The sequence below is a fragment of the Miniopterus schreibersii genome, assembly GCF_964146895.1.
Source record: "Miniopterus schreibersii genome assembly, chromosome: 20".
Lineage (NCBI taxonomy): Eukaryota > Metazoa > Chordata > Mammalia > Chiroptera > Miniopteridae > Miniopterus > Miniopterus schreibersii.
In genome coordinates, this window is record NC_138122.1 from 20,026,164 (window position 1) to 20,045,535 (window position 19,372).

General features: G+C 56.2%; 1 protein-coding gene across 1 annotated transcript; it reads right to left on the reverse strand.

Moving 5' to 3' along the window:
- Positions 1-632: 632 nt before the first annotated feature.
- Positions 633-18,334, reverse strand: TRPV4 (transient receptor potential cation channel subfamily V member 4). The gene is made up of 15 exons (XM_081123345.1): positions 17,940-18,334; positions 15,851-16,023; positions 12,078-12,230; positions 11,186-11,326; positions 10,301-10,599; positions 8,736-8,915; positions 7,266-7,424; positions 6,936-7,028; positions 6,575-6,648; positions 5,699-5,864; positions 5,388-5,454; positions 3,946-4,262; positions 2,615-2,742; positions 1,761-1,882; positions 633-1,330 (listed from the first exon to the last, which is right to left on the reverse strand). The coding sequence occupies exons 1-15, from the start codon at positions 18,326-18,328 to the stop codon at positions 1,173-1,175; spliced, it is 2,619 nt and encodes an 872-aa protein (XP_080979471.1). The 5' UTR covers positions 18,329-18,334; the 3' UTR covers positions 633-1,172.
- Between the last annotated feature and the right edge of the window lie 1,038 nt (positions 18,335-19,372).

The following is a 19,372-nucleotide window of genomic DNA, read 5'->3' on the forward strand; positions in this document are numbered from 1 at the left end:
AGGTGAATGGCCGCCCTTGGAGGGAAGTGGGCCAGCCTTCAGCTCCAACTCACATTCACCGCCCTGATGGCATGTGGGCCCCTGAAGAGAGAAGCAGGGGGGCCCATCCCTGCCCCAGATGCCAAGCACTCTCTCCACTCCAGTAGCCACCACCATCCAAGGCCACCTGCATCGTCTCCTGCCTCTGACTGGGTGGCTCACCCACCTCCAAAGCTGTCATGTCCACCTCTGCTCCACCCTACCCAGCAGCTCTCCCACCCCCACCAGCACATCATGCCCCCCCCCCCCACCAGCGTCACTATCCTCTCGCAGCACTCCTCTCCCCTGACCAGATTTTACTATCTCCCCACCGGCATTACCATCACCTCCACCGGCATTATCCCATTAGTGCTTCCCAAGCAACATTATTACCCCATCAACATAACTCCCCCCACCAGCATGTCTCTCTTCCCCATTCCCTCCATCGCTACCTTCTCCATCACCACTCCAATCGCCCCCATCTCTCAGGCCACCACCACCACCACCACCTCCTGTCCAGCCCCCAACGACAGGCACGTCTTAGTTCTTCCATCTCCCTGCTGTCATCTGTGCCTGCTACCACTCCCCCCACCTTCATCCCCATCACCTCCACCATCAATGAATGAACATTTATTGAGCACCAACAAACCCCAGACCCTCTACAGAAGGCACAGAAGGTGTGGCCCACCCCAGGGCCTGGCCCTCAGCAAGGCCACCTCTCTGCAGCACATGGCACTGTGTGCAGCCCAGGGTGCAGGGCTGGGCTGGGGGCTTGGCCGGCGATGCACCTGGCCCAGGGTCCTGAGGCCTCTGGCAGGCTCTGTTGGGGGGCAGGGGTCATGCTGCTTTCCTGAGAGCAGAGCAAATAAATAACGGAGAGGCAGGGGGAGCCCCTGTGGGCGGAAAGGCCCTGGCTTTGGTTTATGTGACTCCATGGGAGTGAGACAGGTGGCCAGGAGCCCTGTGCCCAGGTGGGGAGGCAGAGCTGGGGGCAGGAGCCTGGGGACCAGAGGGTCCTAGGGCCATCCCGGCATCTCCGCCTGGCCCTCACCTCTGGGTGACCATGTGGCTGAAATGCAGATGGACTAGAAATGGGTGGGTGGAAGGGATGGGGGTGGGCTGCAGGCTGGAGACCATGCCCCTGCCTGCAGCCGCTAGAGGGGGGCGTCATCAGTCCTCCATTTGGGGGGATAGCTCTGCTGGTGGCCGTCGCAGCTGGGGTTCCCCATGTTGTCCAGAGGCACCACCACCTCATCTGGGTTCGAGTTTTTGTTCAGTTCCACCACGCGCGGCACCACCGAGGACCAGCGATCTGCAGTGAGCATGGCGGAAGCGAGCGTTGGGAGAGCGCACGTGCATTTAAGGGGCGCCTACTGTGTACCAGGCCCTCCACAGCGATCTGCCGTTTCACAAAGGTGGAATCTGGGCTCAGAGAGGTCAAGGGGCTTGCCCAGGAGCACACAGGAGTCAATGGGACAAGCAGAATTCACGCCGGGTCAGAAAGACTGAGCACCCACATTCTCCCCACTGCGTCTCATGCACTTAGCGTCGTGGAAGTGAGGTGCCCCAGGCATCCACAAGCAGCAAAGGAAACTCAGCGGACGGCTCATCCGACCCTCCCATTCCACAGATGTGAACACTGAGTCTCAGAAAGGGGGCAGGACCACACAAGGCCACTTCGTGATGAGATCGGCCCAGGGCTCCCCCTCTGCCCCCCAGCTCCCCCCAGTCCTTCCACTCACCCCTCCGGAGGCGGCCCACTGTGTGCGAGAAGCCGTAGTACTGGTAGCTCTCGTTCTTGCCAGGGTCCTCGTTAATGATGCCCAAGTTCTGGTTCCAGTGAGACCAGTTCACCTCGTCCACCCTGGCGGGGCCCCGGCAAAGGAAGGTCAGGGGGCGCTCCCACCGAGACGGCCCCCTCCCCACCCCAGCCAGCCTCCCTGCTCCAGCCTCCCAGCATACCCTCCTCGTTTTTATCCCGGTGAGATATATAGAACATAAAATTTGCCATTTTAACCATTTTTAAGTATACAATTCAGTGTATTAAAAATATATTCCCAAGGTTGCACAACCATCACCACTCTAATCCCAAAACTTTTTTATCACCCCAAACAGAAATTATGTACCCCACTCCCCCCTCTGCCAGCCCCTGGTCACCTCTATTTTACTTTCCACCTCTATGACTTTACTATTCTGGTCATTCCATGTAAGTGGAATCAGAGCACGTGGCCTTTTGGGTCTGGTGGCTTTCCCTGAGCATAACGTTTTTGAGGTTTGTCCACGTTGCAGCAGGTGTCAGGACTGCGTTCCTTTTCATGGCTGAGTAATATTCCGTTGTGTGGACAGACCACCTCAGGCTTAGCCACACATCTGCAAGTGGACACCCTCCTTCCTAGCACTCTCACCTCTTATTTTGGGGGACACCCATGGAAAGGTTACAGCTTCTCAAGCCCAAATTGGCTCGATGTAATTTTTCCTTTTTAAAATTATTTTTGTTTTTTTTATTCAACCTCCATTTCTTGAGCAATTGCTATGTGTCAGGACCCAGCAAGGAAGATACTCTCGCTGTTCCCATTTTACAGACGCCCCGCCTCACCTGAAGCACCACCTGCGGTCTGGGGTGCCGTCCGAGCTCTTGCCCACAGTCACCATTTCGCCAGAGCGGAAGGCCTTCCTCAGGAACACGGGGAAGGAGCGCTCGATGTCCAGGATGGTGGTGGCCCACTGTGGGGACGGAGGGGGGCAGGCCTTGGGTGAGCCTCTCCCAGCCCGAGCCCACTGCCCTAATGGCAGAGATGACGCAACAGGCCGGGGCGGGCAGAGAAATAGGCTTTCCAGCTCCCACTGACCCTGGAAACAGTTATAAACTCGAATACAGGGGCCCAGCAGAAAAAGCGAGTTAAGCAGGATCAGGTGCAGAAAGGCCGCAGCCCAAGGCCCATAACTCATGCACAGCAGTGGCCACTCTGTCAGGAGTCACTATGGAGGGTTAGGGACTGGGGCAAACCAGGGAGCGCAGCCCTGTGAAAAGGGGGCAGCCGCCTCCCATCCACCAGAGCACTGCCAGGCAGTGGGCCCACCTTGCCAGGCTTCCAACTTTTCAGAAAAGGCCAAAACCTGGATTTTTATATGAAATCTCTTAATTTTAAATTTTTGCCTTCAATTCCTAAAAATGGTGATACAGAAAAAAATAAATCCAGTCCACAGGCTGCCAGTGTGCGTCCTATGAGTTACACCCAGTGGGGAAACTGAGGTCTGGGTGAGTAAGCAGCGTGGACAAAGATTCAGAGCAGGTCTGGATGCTTCCCGGGGACCAGACTTGGAAGGATGACCTCGGGGTTTCTTCTTCTCACTGGGCCATTTCCTCCAAATGCACTGAGCCAAGGTACACATGGGTGCTGTGTGCCCGGGCCTCGGAAAGTCACTGTTTATTGTGAAAACCCAGGTCCACTAACTGTGGGTGGCCCAGCCAGGCTGCGACCCCCAGGGCCTCTGCTTCCTGCAGGAGCAGAGCAGCAGCCCCACCCCGTGCCCATGAGGCCCCTGTCCACACTGTTTTCTACAAGACAGAGGATGCCCAGGGCAGTGGAACCGGGTAGCCGCCCCGGGCTCAGCGTGGCCCCCTCCCTGCTGCAATGCCGAGGGGCTCTGCGCATTTCCTGCGCCCTCAGAGCTCACTCGGTGGTGCCGGGGGAGGCTGGCTCTGTCCTGTGAGCTGGACCACAAGGTGGGTCCGAGACCAGGCAGGAAACGACTGGAAACTCAGGAAGTGGCTCTGGGAAGCAGGCAGCAGCCTTGGATGCCCATTTTACAGACAGGGAAGTAGAGGCAGGAGACGCTAGTTTGCCCAGAGCGGGAGGCGGGGGAGGCGGGGTGGGTGCAGCATGCCCACCTTGGAAGGGGCGGGGACGGGAGCCCGGGCCTCACCTGCAGCTTCCAGATGTGCTTGCTCTCCTTGGAGACCTGGCCGACCGTCTCCCCCATGAGGGCGATGAGCATGTTCAGCAGCAGCACGAAGGTGAGGATGATGTAGGTGACCAGCAGGATGATGAACACCGCGGGGTACTTGGTGCTGCTCAGCATCTCCAGGTCGCCCATGCCGATGGTCAGCTTGAAGAGGTCCAGGAGGAAGGTGCTGAAGGTGTCGCTGTCGCGGCACGAGGGGTAGGTGGGCACCGTGCAGTTGGCGCGGCCCTCGCTGCACTCCTTCATGTTGGCGCACGGGTTCAGCAGGGACACCAGGGCTGTGGGGGGGACGGGGTGGCACTGGCTGAGAGCGAGGCGCAAGCTGAGAGGTGGGGAGAATCGTTCCTATTTGATGGAGGGGAAAGCTGAGGCTGGGCGGCAGGAAAGCGGGGGCCCGAGGCTACGCACGCAGCATGTGGGCCAAGCCGAGGGTCAAACCTGGGCCTCCCTGAATCCAAACCCATTGCTCTTTCCTCAAACTCTTGCTTAAAAAAAAAAAAAAACAGGTTCCCAGGATCGAATCAGGTGATTTTCAACTTGGGGCAATTTCCCTCCCAGGGGACGTCTGGCAATGTCTTGAGATATGTTTGGTTTTCACAATTGGAGGGATTGCTACTGGCATCGACTCGGCAGAAGCCAGGGATCCGGCTAAACACCCGCCACGCACAGGCCAGCCCGCAACAGAGAATTTCCGACGTCCACGGCACCAAGGCCGAGGAGCCTTAGTCTGGCCTGTTGCTCCCGGAGGCCTCGGGAGCCCGCACTGCCCGCGTTCCGGGGCAGACTCTCTCGATGCTCGTCTCCTGGCCCGCACCAGCTCCCGGGGGAAGGGGAGGAGCTGAAACCGGGTGCTAGTCCTGGCTGTCCCAGCGGCCCCGCTCCCTAAGGCCCTTACCCCCCCAGACACCCCAAACGGACTGTGGTGCTCCCTCCCCACTAAGCCCAGAGGAGGCTTCAGAGTCCTTTTCAACACAGCTTGGCGGCAACAGCTGCCCCTTCCCATCCAGGGCAGGGAGCAGGAGGGACTGAGGGAGCACAGACTGTCCCGGGGCCTTCAACCTGCAGTCACGGCGGTAAGGTTTCAGCTCATGCTAACGCTATTTTAGGTGGCTTCTCTTGCAGCCATAGCTAATATGCCCATTTTACCATTTCCTAGCTTTTGAAGTTGGGCGAGTTTTTGAAACTTTCTAAGTCTCGGGGCCTTATCTGTAAAAGGAGGTAACACAGGCGCTTACCTTACGGACTTGGGGGAATTACGGGGCAGGGATGGGAAAGGACTGAGCGCCGGGCCTGGCCCGCGGTGAGAGCCCAGCAGACGCTGGTCAGCCTCCCCCCACATCACGGCCGCTGTTCTAGCCCCCAAGCCCCTCCTTCCAGCCGCACCCCGGGCACCCAGAGCTCACCTGACGCGTAGCCGATCATGAAAAGCAAGTAGACCAGCAGGAAGCGGAACAGGTCTTTGAAGAGTATCTAGAAGCCCCAGCGGGATGATGGAGGCAGGGGTGAGACACACGGTTGTCACCTTCCCAGCGCCTCCATCCCCAATCCTCTTTCCAAGGCACCGTGTCCTCCCGATGCCCGGGCCCTGCTGCTGCCCCCACCGTGCCCCACGTTCTCAGGTCCACGGGAACAGCTGTCTGCACATGTAAGACCCGTACGTGGCGTGTGTGGCCCCCTCCAGGGCACACAGTTCGGAGGGTCCCCCTGTCCGTACCTTCTGGATCATGATGCTGTAGGTCCCTGTTAGTTTCAGCCCGCGTGTGAAGTAAAGGGCATTCATCCAGCCCAGAACCAAGGCAAAGACCATGACGGCCAGGTAAGCCTCGATCCCCGCCAGGTAGAGGGCCGCCGAGACAATCACCAGCACGGAGTAGATGAAGCTGCAGGCAGCAGAGACCACGAGAGGGGCCAGAGGGGAGAAGGGACAGTGAGGCCCTGAAGGGGGAGACAGGCCTAAGCCCTCCAGGGTACCAAGACATCCCGATACCCTCCAGAAACCCAGAAGGTAAACAAAGTGGGTTCCCTGGGTTCCTCAGCATTCTGTTAACCAGACTGTTCAATTGATAATTACTGTGTGTGTAACGCCCTAAGGCCCTGCAAGATCCCAGAGTGATGCCCTCAGGAACTGCTACAGAAAGAGTCAGTGGTGTTCGGTGGAGATTCTGTGATAAAGTGAATTTCACTGCCCTCTAACTCTAAGGGAAAAGACCAGCACCCACACAGTGACTAATGCTGTGCCCGAGGCAGACATCATTAATCAATCACAGTGCTCTTTCCCACTAGACACGGCCTCAAGATTCTTCTCCACATCGTGTGCCAGGCAGACATTAGCAATCAATCGCCAGTGTAAGAGGTTAAATTATTTCTATCCATGGTGTATATGGTTACTCTCTAACAACCAGAATCTTGCTTTAATCAGAAGACCCTACTGCTCCACAATGATTGGCCATGTCCTGACTTCGGGCTGCAGATGTCCAAGCTGGGAGAACTCGCTCCTGATAAAGTCACCCCCTCACCCCCATCTGGATGATATCCCGGCCCAGCCCCACCTTCCTCACCCAGGAGCTGCCAGCCTGGGCCCTCCACTCACTAGAGTAGCTGGAAGGAGCCATCGATGAAGAGAGAATTCACTCCAGGGCATTTCTTCATGAACAAGTCTTTGATCTGGAGGCGGAGGAGGCAGGTGAGAGGGGTGGAGCCTGCAGGAGTGCAGAGGGGACCAGAGGGGGGAGAGAGGAAGGGAGAGAAGAGAGGGAGGTGGACTGATGTACAGAGAAAAGACGGCGGACCCGTTCCTGTTGGGAAGCAGGAAAGAGCAGAAAGGGCGAGTACAGGGCTGGGGAAGGAGAGGAAAGCAGGGGAGGGCCAAGCTAAAGGAGGGAGGGGGAGAGGGGAGCTGGAAGGGGAGGTGGAGGAAGGGCAGGGCGGGTGGGTCTGGGGGTGTCGCTCACGTTGGTGAAAAAGAACAGGACCCCGGTAAAGAGCGTGATGATCTCGCCGGCCAGCCTCAGGTAGTCCACCGTGGTGCGGTATGGGTATGGCGGCTAGGGGGCAGGGGACACGCAGGTCCTCACCCAGCCCCTCCAACACCTGGCCCCAGATCCAGGTGTTCCCTCAAGGTCCCCAGCATCTGACCCCCGGGAGCCTCCTCCCTCCTCCCCGCCCTGGGTGCTAGGAAGGCACCTCCCCATCCCGTTCCTGAGCCTCCTCTAGTTCCTCCCACAGCTGACTCAGGGGGACACAGCTGTGCCCCAGCTCCTGCCCCGCTCACGGTCACTCACGGTGCCCTCCAGCGGCTGGTAGTAGGCGGTCAGGGTGAAGATGACCATGGCACATAGATAGGAGACCACGTTGATGTAGAAAGAGACAGCCCCGAACTTGCGCCACTTGTCCCGCAGCAGCTCGTTGATGGGCTCCACGGCCAGCATCTCGTGGCGGTTCTATGGGAGGCAGGGTGGTCGGGGGCCACCCTCCTGGTGGACAGGCTGCCTCCATACGCTTTCCCCTACCCTCGACCCCAAGAGCACTCTCTCCTCCTAACCCATCTTCAGCGACACTCAAGGATTCACAGAACCAGAATCAGCAGAACCAGAATTCCTGGGCTCGGCATTCGAGGCTCTGCGCAGCTCTGCCCCAACTTACCTTTCCAGCCTATTCTAGACTCATAGAACCCAGAGCTGGAAAGCTACTCTCATGGTCCCCAAACTCCAATCTGTGGACGGTACCGAGCTGCTGGCAGCAAAATCACCTCTGCAGCTTGCCAAAAATAAAAACCCCTGGGCTTCTGACCTCAGACATTCTAATTCAGGAAGCAAGATTGGAAAATTTAGCCCAAGGATGATAAATACTAACCAGTTTCTCAATTACGAACCCAGGGCAGACATCAATGATCGAGTCCTGCACAACAGTTCTCTATACAGTTCCCCAGGCAGAAATTGCCCATCCGAGTTCGCACCAGAGATGCTAAACCTCCCACCAGCCCTGATCGAAATCAAGTCAGTCAGTAATTTCAAGATGAGGGGAGTAAGCTCTGGCAAGAGAGGGCATCTGTCCAAGCTGGGTGGAGCGAGGGCTGGAAGGGGGACCTTCTGCACCCAGGCCCCAGCACTTTCTGCCCTGTTTGTACAGCATCCTGTCCCTCTAATGACTTGAGTTTCTTTATGACCAGGGATCTGTGCAACAATTTAACCACGAAGATGCTATTGCAGTATTTTTCCTGGTAGTTAAAGGCAGAAACAAACCCAAACGACCGAGGATGGAGGAATGGTTCATTAGAATGTGGTACATTTACACGCAGCAATGATGTTGCAGAAGACTGTTTAATGGTGCAGAACGATATTCGCAAACTACCTCTAAGTGGGGAAAAAGAGCTTTCAAACTTCATAGAGCATCTACTAATGATAAGAGCCGACACGTAATGTTTACTCTGTGCCAGGCTGTTCTAAAATTAACTCATTTGGTCGTCCCAACAGCCCTATGAGATAAGCACTGTTCTTATCCTCAGTCTCAGAGAGGCTGAGTCCCTTGTCCTGAGTCACACAGCACGTCAGTTACAGAGCCAGAATCCTCACTGGGTCCTGCCTGTCCCTGAAGCCCCACCCTTGTAATCCCCGCATCCTACCCGCCCCATGCCAGGTGTCATTCTGGGCATTTAGCCGGCACCTTCTTTTGCACTCAGCCCCAGGGTTACCTTCCGGGGTCCCAGCCACACCCCTCCTCCCCCGGGCCCTGCCCCCTGGGCAGGCACCCACCTCGATCTTGCTGTTGTACACCAGGATCTCCAGCACCGAGGCCTCTTCCCCACACGTGTCCAGGGAGGAGAGGTCATAGAGCGAGGAATAAACGGGTCCGTAGGCCCAGTCCTTGAACTTGCGGGACAAGTGTCTGGTGTCTTCATCCGTCACCTCCCGCCGGATAATGTGCTGAAAGACCTGCATGGGGGTTCAGGGGAGGGGCACTACTGGGAAGATCCCGGGGGCCTGGCACAGCCCAGCAAATGGCCCTCCCCAGGGAGCAGGATGGGGGGAGGAAAGTGTTTACTGAGCACGCGCTCTGTGCCCGACCCTTTCCTCACATCACCTTAATTCTTACCCTTACTGTCTTGGTTTACAGATGAGCAAAGGAAGGCTCAGGGAAAAGACAGGTGCTCTCTGAGGCCACGCAAGCTCAGCCGAAGCCAGACTGAACCTAGGCTAGCCTTAAAAATCTGAGTGTAATGAATACCATCTTTATGTAATTAAACAGGAATTAATCAATCTTGTTACTCTGTTAATCCTAGTAATAATTATCGTACCAGCCCTTCCTGTTACCACTCCTACTCTCACTGGCTTACACAGAGGGAAACTGAGGAATAGACAGGGGTGGGAGTTGCCCAAGGCCACGCAGTGTAGTAGGACAGAGCCAGAATCAAGCCTGGCCTTTTGCACCACCTCAACTCTGGGATAAATTGCAATTGTAGTAATTTTTGCTATATTTTTAATACAGTAATAATGGCCCCTATGTTTTATTGAGCACTTACTACACATCCCAGGCTCTGTACTAAAAGCTTTAAACAGATCGCCTCATCTAGTTGACAGAACAACACTATACTACAAGGCATTGTTCCTACCCCCATTTTACAGATGAGGAAACTAAGGCACAGGCAGGAGAGGTGCGATCCCTGAGGTCACACACTGGGAAGCGGCAGAGCCAGGCCTTGGACCCAGGCACTCCTGACGCTAGAGAGCTCCAGGTTTGTTTATCAACCAGAGAAACAGTAGCCCCCAGGGCACAATTTGGCACTGTCTGGTGACACTTTTGGTGATCACAGTGGTTGAGTAGGCATCGAGTAGGTTAAGGTCAGGGATGCAGCTCAACATCCTACAATGCGCAGAACAGTCCCACGCCCCAGAACCATTCAGCCCCAAATGTCAATAGTGCCGAGGCTGAAAAATCCTGCTCTAGGCCCCGTGCCGTGGGGCCACTCAGCGGGTGAGGGGCTGAGCCGGGACCCAGCAGTGGGGCACTGCGGGCTGGAGCCCTGGGACTCAGGTTTCTATCAGTGGCTTGTCCTGCCTGGTGGGAGTGGGGTGGTGAGCATCCAGTGGGGTGGGATAAGCAGAGAGGCTCTGGGATGAAGCTGAGTAGTTAAGCTGGACAATAGGGAGCCATAGCAGGGTCTTGAGCTGGGACATCTGCACACTGGGGTTGGCATGATGAGAGAGGATTATGCATATTAATAATAATGAATGCCAGCAGCAGCCCCTCCTGTGTGCGCGTGTGTGTGTGCAGGGGAACAGGAGGGGGGGCCACCTGTGCCCCCAGGCCCTGCACTCACCCCAATCTTGCCCGTCTTGGCGGCCATCATGAGGGGTGAGAGGCCATCGTTGTTCAGCACAGCCTCCAGGTTGCTGTCGGGGAAGAGGCGGGCACACTTGAGCAGCAGGAGGTCGTACATCTTGGTGACGAATTTGGTGTTCTCGCGGGTGTTGTCGGCGATGGCCACCAGGGCGTGCAGCACCGTGTTGCCCCGGGAGTCCTGCCGCCGCATGTCCGCCTTCTTATGGGGGTTCTCCGTCAGGTAGTTGACGATGTGGGGCTGGTTGGTGCAGGCAGCCAGCGACAGGGGCAGCTCACCTGGGCACCAGGGTGGATGGGGGGGGCGGTGAAGGGGGTGCAGGGGGGATTTTGCCTGCAGCTGTTCAGGGGACAGACACAGGGACACTGGGCACAGCACCAACAGTCAGTGGGAATCTGTCCTGTGGCAACCTCTCATGTCTGTGTGTGATGCTGGGAAGACGGGGTATGGCCGTTTGGGGGTGTGGCCATGCAATTTGGAGACGGTGAGGGACTTTGTCCCTGGGTCCCACATAACACAAGCCTTTAAGCAAGAGTGATACTCAGAACCTCTCACTGGTCCAACCGGTCGGGGGGTGATGAAGTCTGGGCCCCGAAATCTGACCACTGGTCCCAGCATACGTTGGACTATAGGATACATGTGAAAGGTATGGGGTGCTGACGCCCACCATGATCCCCATTGTACAGATGGGGAAGCCGAGGCTCAGGGAACTGAGGCGGCGCTCTACCCCTCAAAGGCAAGGACTCAATGATCAAAACCAACACATGGCCTGTGTATAGGGCGCCTCTGAGCCGTGGGTGTTTGGGGAGAGGTCAGGCTGTGGAGACTATCATGTACCTCCCAGCCCCCACCCAGCCTCCTCACCGAAGTAGAAGTAGCCTCCCTCATCCTTGGGCTGGAAGAAGCGCCCCCGGGCCTGGGCGTGGACATCGGCTCCCTGGGCCACGAGGAGCTCCACGTAGTGTTTGCAGCGACGCTCGATGGCAATGTGCAGGGCGGTCTGACCTGGAGAGGAACGGGGGACAGTCACCCAGGGCTCCGGCACAGCAGAGACCAGACCTGTCTTGGAGAGGGAGGGGTGCAGAGTGTGGAAATCGGGTCGGGGCTGCAGGCCACAGCCTTGGCTGGCTGCACCCAAGGGAAGCGATGGACCTTCGGACAGACGTCCCCTGGATGTGGCACCTCAGATGCACAAAGTCCTAGATCTCGTGCAAGCAGAATTTTAGACTCAAAGGACATACAACATCTAGGGTCCCAGATATGGGAAACTTTCAGGCTCATGAGAGGCTTTAATTCTAGAGGAAACAAGGGCATCGTGGTCTCACAGAATTCTGGACTCGGGATACAGAATTCACGGAATTTGAATCCTCACATCCAGGAATCTGAAAGGTCAAGCCTGAGTCACAGAGTCTCAGAATTTAGAGCCAGGAGCTGGGACTCGCGACACTTTTGCCTCTTAGAGCTGTTGGCTCATCGAACATTTATCGTAGAGCCTCAGTGTGTCCGGAACCACAGCATCTTAGGTCCAGAATTCCAAGTTCAGGGGCCACTAGGCTCAGGCTCAGTGCTTCGCAGAACCTTGGCACCTTTGATTCCGAAATGCAGGATATCAGAGCTCATTCATTCATTCATTCATTCAACAATCGGTTTCTAGGTACATGCTGGCACTTGGGGCCCAGTCTGAAGCTCTTGGAGGTCAGACAAGTGGGGATGGTGCCCCACCCCCGTGTCACTCCCACCCCGCCCAGGGCCCCACCTCGGTAGTAGATGTCTCGGAAGGGCGAGTTGATGAACTCGCGCATGTTGCCGGTGCGCTCAGCGATGTCCAGAAGCAAGGGGATGGTGTCATTACGGCCGTTGTTCAAGTTCAGCAGGGCCTTGGGCAGGCAGGTCTTCCCAGTGGACGGCTCTGGGGGGACAGATGTACAGCATGAGGGGTGCTGGGCCTGTGGCCCAGAACTGCTGGCAGCAAGGAACCAGGCACTGGGCAGGGGGCCAGAGTTCCTGCCTCGGTCGTGCCTCCTGAGGCTGTTCCCTATCTGCCCCCCTATGGAGCTGAGGGGAGTCAAATAAACTCAGAGGGGCTGAAGAGAGATTGGTATTTACCAAAACAGATTTGGAGGGAATTTTTTAAATCAGATAGATGGGGGAAATGCTGGGTTAAGCACAGCCAACCATATTTCTTTACTACAGGATTTCTCAGAGCCTTTAAGATGCTAATGAGGGCTATGAAACTCTAAAAGCCAGACACAGCAGCCTTTGCGCATCTATTTGAACATAAATTACTTTCCCACGAATCACTTACACTAGAGGGGAGCAGAAGAGGTGCAGGGTTCCCCAAAGTGTGGACAGTTTGCCATAGTGGATGTGAATTACCTTAGGAGGGAAGGGAGAGGACTTTGCGGGTTCCACAGATTCAGCAATAACAACACCATAAGCGAGGTTTCATCCCATTGTCAAATCTCCCTCATGAAGTCAGTCTCTGGTACTAATGGGTCCTTAACACCTGCCACTAACACTTGCTAATGTCCCTTTGCAATTTTCTTTCCCGTGTATTAATTTTTATGGTTATGAGTTGATTTATAGCTTAAAAGAGTCCATGAAAAGAGAGCTACCCTGTGAATCAGGCACACGGCAAAATTGTGCCCGGGGCTCGGGAACAGCCCGATGCAGGAATGGGATCGGGGGTGGGAGATGCAGGTGGGGATTAGGTGCCCATTCTGGAACCAGGAGCCTTAGGGTTCCCATCTGGCTTTGCCCCCAACTTCTGTGCAAACTTTCCTCCACTTCAGTTTCCTTTCTAGCTAAATTGAGGCCACACAGGAAAATCGACAGATGTCTGTGGATGAACCCAGCACCAGGCAGATAGGAATCCTCAATAAATATTACTGCTGCAGTTTTATCCCGAGGGAGGTGCTTAGGAACCTCGCCCTGGATGCCAGGAATCAGTGGCAAGAACGTGAAAGACTCACAGGGGCCTGAATTCCAGTCCCAGCGCCCCCAGGAGTGAGGTTACTTGGACAAGTCTCATTCTGAGCTGAGATTTGCCCAGAGTCAACACCAGGTAACTATTTCTTTCTTTTTCTTTTTTTTAAATATATTATTGATTTCAGAGAGAAGAAGGGAGAGAGAGAGAGAGAGAGAAACATCAATGATGAGAGAGTCATTGATCGGCTGCCTCCTGCAGGCCCCCTGCTAGGGATCGAGCCCGCAACCCGGGCCTGTGCCCTGACCGGGAATCGAACCTTGATCTCCTGGATCCTAGGTCACTGTTCAACCGCTGAGCCACGCTGGCTCAGGTAACTATTTCTTGAATGAATAACAGACTCCAGTTCCCCATCTGCATAAGTGGGGGAGGGGCTGCCCCAATGCTGGCCAAGGCCCCTGCGAATTCTGTCCAGACCCGTCCACACTCAGTTCTAACCTCGAGGTGGCCACAGTCCATTTGCTAATTGTTTTCTAATTGTCAGGCGATTCACAACCCTCCATGCTGACCTCATCATCTGCGAGCAACCTGAGGACAGGGCCACGCACGTCTGCTTCGCTCAGCACTGTTCACCGCGTGCCGAATGCAGCACCTCACACATGGTAGGTGAGCAGTAAATTAGCAAACGTTCAGTGACAGGCAAGCTGGGGCATCACAGGCAATTCCAAACCACAGGAAACCTGAAGTGTGAGGCATGGAACTGGACCCTGGGTTTGGACTTCCACACCCCGGGACCTAGGCTATAGCGGGGTGGGGGGACTGCCAGCCTGGGTCCTTGGATGAGATGCCAAGAACAGTGCCCTACCCCGAAAAGGGAGGAACGCGCAGTTCCACGAGTTGACCGCCAGGTGGCGAGGTGGCTCCGCCCACAGGGCTGGGGAGCGGGCGCCCTAATTAAAGGTTGTCACACTTTGGTGGCGGTTGGAGGGGGCGCGGTCAAAGGGGAGCTCAGGAGCCTCCGGCTAGACCTAGGCTTTGTGGGGACTGAGGCTTGCACAACTTGGGGGTCTTGTTTATGAAAACAAACACACAATTATGAAGTCAAAATTAGGTCCAGAGCCTTAGAAGGGGCCAGAGCGAGGGGCCCTGAAGCGTAATGAATGGGCCTCACGGTAAGTGCCCCTCTATACATGCTCTATTCCCTACAATTTCAGGGACCCCCACCCCCAGCCTACTTAGAGTCCCCCACCCACGCTCATGCACAGACACGCTGGCCTGTGGGTTCCCGGCCTACGCTAAAGGCCCCCCCACTCAGGAGAAGCCAGAAAGAAGCCTTGGCAAGCCCTCCATGGTCCCCATTTCACAGGGGTTTGCTCTACCCCAAGGCTCCCCACTATTACCTAATGAACTCGTTTGCTTAATGAACTTGGGAAGGCAGGAGAGGCCATTTGGCCGGGCTTCTATGCGGGGATCTCCAGCGGGATTATCTGCACTGTGACTGAGACCCTCTGAGGGCAGATGGCAGCCCCCATCCTGCCACAACTCTAAGCATGTGCCCCAAACGAGGCGACATCATCTGGTCGGCACCATGAATGATTATTTTTTATAAATGTAGTCATTTATAAATCTTAAATTTTTGCATTTCTGACAGACGCAATGACACTCCACTGTATTGTTTTGGCGTCCAGAGAATCAGGAAGATAAAGGTATATGTAAAAAAATATAGCGAAGGTTCGGTCACTCTCCTCTGGCACTTAATTTATTTAAAGTGTCTGAGACTCAAAAAATGGCCCCTTCTGACCTCCGGGAAGCTTCAACAGCCCCAAGCTGTAGGCCATGGCCCACCTTCCTGAGACAGACCCTCCTTTGTAGCAGGTAACACAATTCTTGACATTTTATACCGATTGGTGGGATCGCTGGGCCAGGGAATAGCGGCTTGCCTGGTACTGGGCACATAGCAGGTGGCTGACTTGGGTGGAGGGGCTCACAGGCCATCTTCCTGGATTTACAGGGAAGGCCTGGAGCAGCAGAGCGAGATGGCGCCCTGAGGTTTTGGAGCCTGGACAAGACTGGGGGGCGAGCTCTTTGGGCTGGGGGAGTCCTGAGGCAGGGATGACTGGGCCTTCAGCCTGGGGAGGGAAGCTGGGTGGGTGGGGCAGAGACTGGTCATGCCCTGCCCCACCCCAGAGCTCCCCTCAGAAGCAGCAGGGGCTCCCAGCACTTTGGAATTCTCCCTGCTCAGAGGCCAGGACTATGCCATTATCACTCCCCAGTTTACAGATGAGGAAACTGAGGTTCAGGGAGGCCACACATCCCTTTAGTGATGGAGGGGAGATTTGAACCCAGGTAGGTGGACTCTGTTTACCTCCTATGCTGACCTTTTGATTTTAAAAAGCTGAATAAATGAAGGAATAAAGATAGCAAAGGCCCAGAGAAGTAATATGGTGAAGGGCACACAGGACCAGACGCCCTGTCCAGTGCTCTTTCCAGGCAGTGCAGCCCGCTGACCCAGGGGAAGATGCTAAGGGGAAAGGGGGCCCCCTAGGCCAGGCCTCCCCCCATTTCTGGCTGGCCTGCCCGACACCCCCACCCGGGTGGCTCACCCCGGAACTCCTCGTCAGTCAAGCGCTTCTTGTGGGTCAGCAGGTAGGGGAGCAGCCCGTCCAGGTCGGCAGTAGAGCCCCGGGACACGATGTCGAAGAGGATGGGCCGGTTGAAGACTTTGAGGATGGGGGGCGGCTGGGGTGCAGGAGCTTTGGGGCTCTGCGGCTGCTTCCTAGAGTGGGGAAGGCAGGGTGATGGGAGGGCTTGTCCCCCGTCCACCCCACCATCCCTGGGGGGGGGCAGCAAGAGCCCCAGGGACAGACCAGACTGAGAGGGGAGGGACAGCTGGAGACACAAAGGAATGTTTTATCCAACACACTCTACCCAGTACCTACTATGTTTTGGGTGGAGAAAGACAGAAACACACAAGCCTGCCTATCCATCTGTCCATCCATCCATCCTTCCTTCTATGTCATTGACTGAATACTTCCTAAGCCAAACGGAGACTGAAGGAGACAAAGACAGTGAGAAAATAGAGGAACACCAGACTAAAAGAAAAGCAGCTCATTCATTTATTCAAGCCCTCCCTCATTAGCTTACTCATTCAATGAACATTTGAGACAAATGAGGCCGCGCACATAGGTGCCTCGTTTGAGGCCCACCACGCAGTAAATATTAGCTAATACTACTGTTATTATTTAGCGCCTGGTGCATACAGAGGCGCAGTAAGAAAGGCAGGCAGAGACTTGGAGGGAGAAGAGGAGGGAGGAGGGGAGCAGACCAGACCGGGAGGGGAGACCGAGGCCTGGGCAGGCTGTGGGCAGTGGCAGTGGGCAGTGGCCATGGGGCAGGGAGAGTCCTGGCCGGACAGCCCTCCGGTGGTGGGTGGCAGGGAAGGGGAAGGAGATGTTCTTCTGATGATGGGGCACAGAGACTAGCACAGCCTCTCATGGCACCTGTGCAGCCCCCATTTTATCTGCTCCTGAACTTTGGCCTTTGAGCCCAAATATGAAATGGAAAAAACACCCTTGCCCCCAGACCTTACTGAGAGGGGTGTCTAAGGATTTTCATGGGTGGAAGGCTGGACAATAGATGACAGATGAATGGGTGTGTAGATAGATATTTGAGTAAGTGCTGATGGACAGGTGGACTGGATAAATGGATGGACAGGCAGAAAGATGGGTAGCTGGGTGAATGGGTGAGCAGCTGACGAAGGAAAGAGTCAAGGAAAGAAAGCGGCTGGTTTCCAAGTGAAGGTCATTCAGGGCACATTAGAAGCAGCAGGGTCCAGACCTAGGAAGGAACTGCAGGAGCAGAGGCCCCACTCCCCCCACCAATTGCCAAAAGCTTGGGGAACTCCCTGGACTTCCTAAAGGACCGGGAATGAGGGCTCAGCCTCCTGAGGCAGTGGCTCTGCAGGTGACAGACACCAGGGGCATGCTGCAAACAGAACCCTGGGAGCCCAGGTTTGCAGAATGCCACACCAACCACAGGGAGACGCCAGGCTAATGCCCAGGAATGGAGGTGACACTTGGAGAAGACCTAGGAGGGGCAGCTGGGGGAGAGTGTCAGCAGAAGGTAGACGGATGGACGGATGGATGGATGGACGGACAGATGAGAAAATGAATGAAAACATGAATGAGTGAATGAACAAATGAGTGGACAGATAGTTGGGTAAATGAGTTGATGAAAGGAAGGGAGGGAGGGAAGGAGGGAGGAAGGAAGGAAGGAGGGGAGAGGAAAATTAGAAAAATATTAGAAATGAAATGAATGGATTATGAATATAGTTCGACAGATAACTGACCGGTTGGATGAACAGAAGCAGCGGGGAGATGAGACAATGAAAGTGGATGGATGAGTGAGCAGTGATGGACGGAAGGGGGACTGTATGAGTGGGGGGCTGGGCAAGGAGGTGACAGACAAATAGACGGGTAAACAGATATCAGAATCAGGAGGGACAGATGGACTGGACAAGTGGATGGACATGTGAGAAGACAGGTGGCTGGGTGAATGAGTGAGGAGGGACGGATGAGTGAATGGACGGATGGATGGACGGACAGACAAGTATGTGGAGGGATGGACGGGGGGGGGGGGGTGGTGGATTCAGTCAGAGATGGAGACCACCAGCCAGGCACCGGCGATACTCACTCCAAGACCTTCCTCCTCCACCGTTTGTTGTCGCTGGGGTGGTGGCGATAGGTGCCGTAGTCAAAGAGCGAATCCATGGGGGCCTTCTTGGGCCCCGGCACCACCGAGGACTCGTACAGGGTGGACTCCAGCAGGTCAATGGGGTTGGGCACCCCCTTGCGGAAGGCGCCCTGGAACTTCATGCGCAGGTTTGGTCGCCCATCGCCCGAGCCCGCGGCAGGGCGACCAGCGTCGGGCGGCGAGGGCAAGGGGGACCCGTCCTCTCCCTCAAACAGGTTGGCCAGCGACGACAGGGGGAAGGCCTCGCCACCCGGGGTGCCGCTCTCGTCCCCGGGGGGCTCGGCCGCCTCCCCGGGCCCCGGGCGGGGGCCTTCGCCGGGGTCTGCCATGCTGACCCGACCCGCAGCTGGGCCTGCAGGGGAGCAGGAGAGTCAGGCCAGAGCGGGGCTCAGGAAGCCCCCTCCCACGTGGGCAAACAGCCGCTTCAAAGCCACCCTTGTAATGACAGGGGTGCGGGGCGGCCACTCCCAGATGTGGTTGGCAGCCGCCCCGGGCAGGAGCTGCAACAGGAGCCTCTTTCAGGGACCTGGAAGCGGGAGTCGCCGCGGGTCCGGCTGCCCTGGGTGGGAGCTGGAGGAGGAAGGGCTCAGGGACACCCTGGGACCCCAACCCCGGAGCTGAGGCTTACTCCTGACCAACCCTGCCCGCTTTGAGCCCCACAGAGCAGGCTGCGAGCCAGGCTCCGCACTCAGCAACGGCGTGACCATGGACAAGGCCACATTCCACAGCCTTGGTTTTGTCACCTGCAAAATGGGGACGTCCAGGCGCAGTGCCTGACGCAACCATGAACCCCGTGCTGCGGGCACAGGAGGTGCTCAGGAAATCCCTGGGAGCCCACTGTGTCCTCAGCACGAGCCCAGGCGTCCTCGATTTCCTCGCCCGGCACCATCATTCTGACCCCCACTTTCCAGGATTGGAAGCAAGGTTCCGAGGCTGCAGCTGATCCCCGCCCCTCCCAGGGCCAAGTGCCGATCCCCCCCCCCCTCGCCTGGTTAACCCCCATCCCGCCCGTGTTCCCAGCTCAACTGGCCCTTCCTCTGGGAAGCCCTCCCTATGGACAAATGACCTTGTGACACAGGTATTATTGGTTCCCACTTCTCAGATGAGGAAACTGGAGCTTCAAGAGGGGAAGCCACACTCACAGATGCAGAGAACATTTTGGGAGTTGCCAGATGGGAGGGTGGGGGGACGGGGGGGGGCAAGGTGAAGGGATTGAGAGGTACAAATTGGTAGTTACAGAATAGTCATGGGGAATATAGTCAATATATTGTACAGCACGGGGAATATAGTCAATATTATTGAATGTTGTAACAACCATGTATGGTATTCGATGGGTACTAGTTCTATCGGGGTGATCATTTTGTAAGTTACAT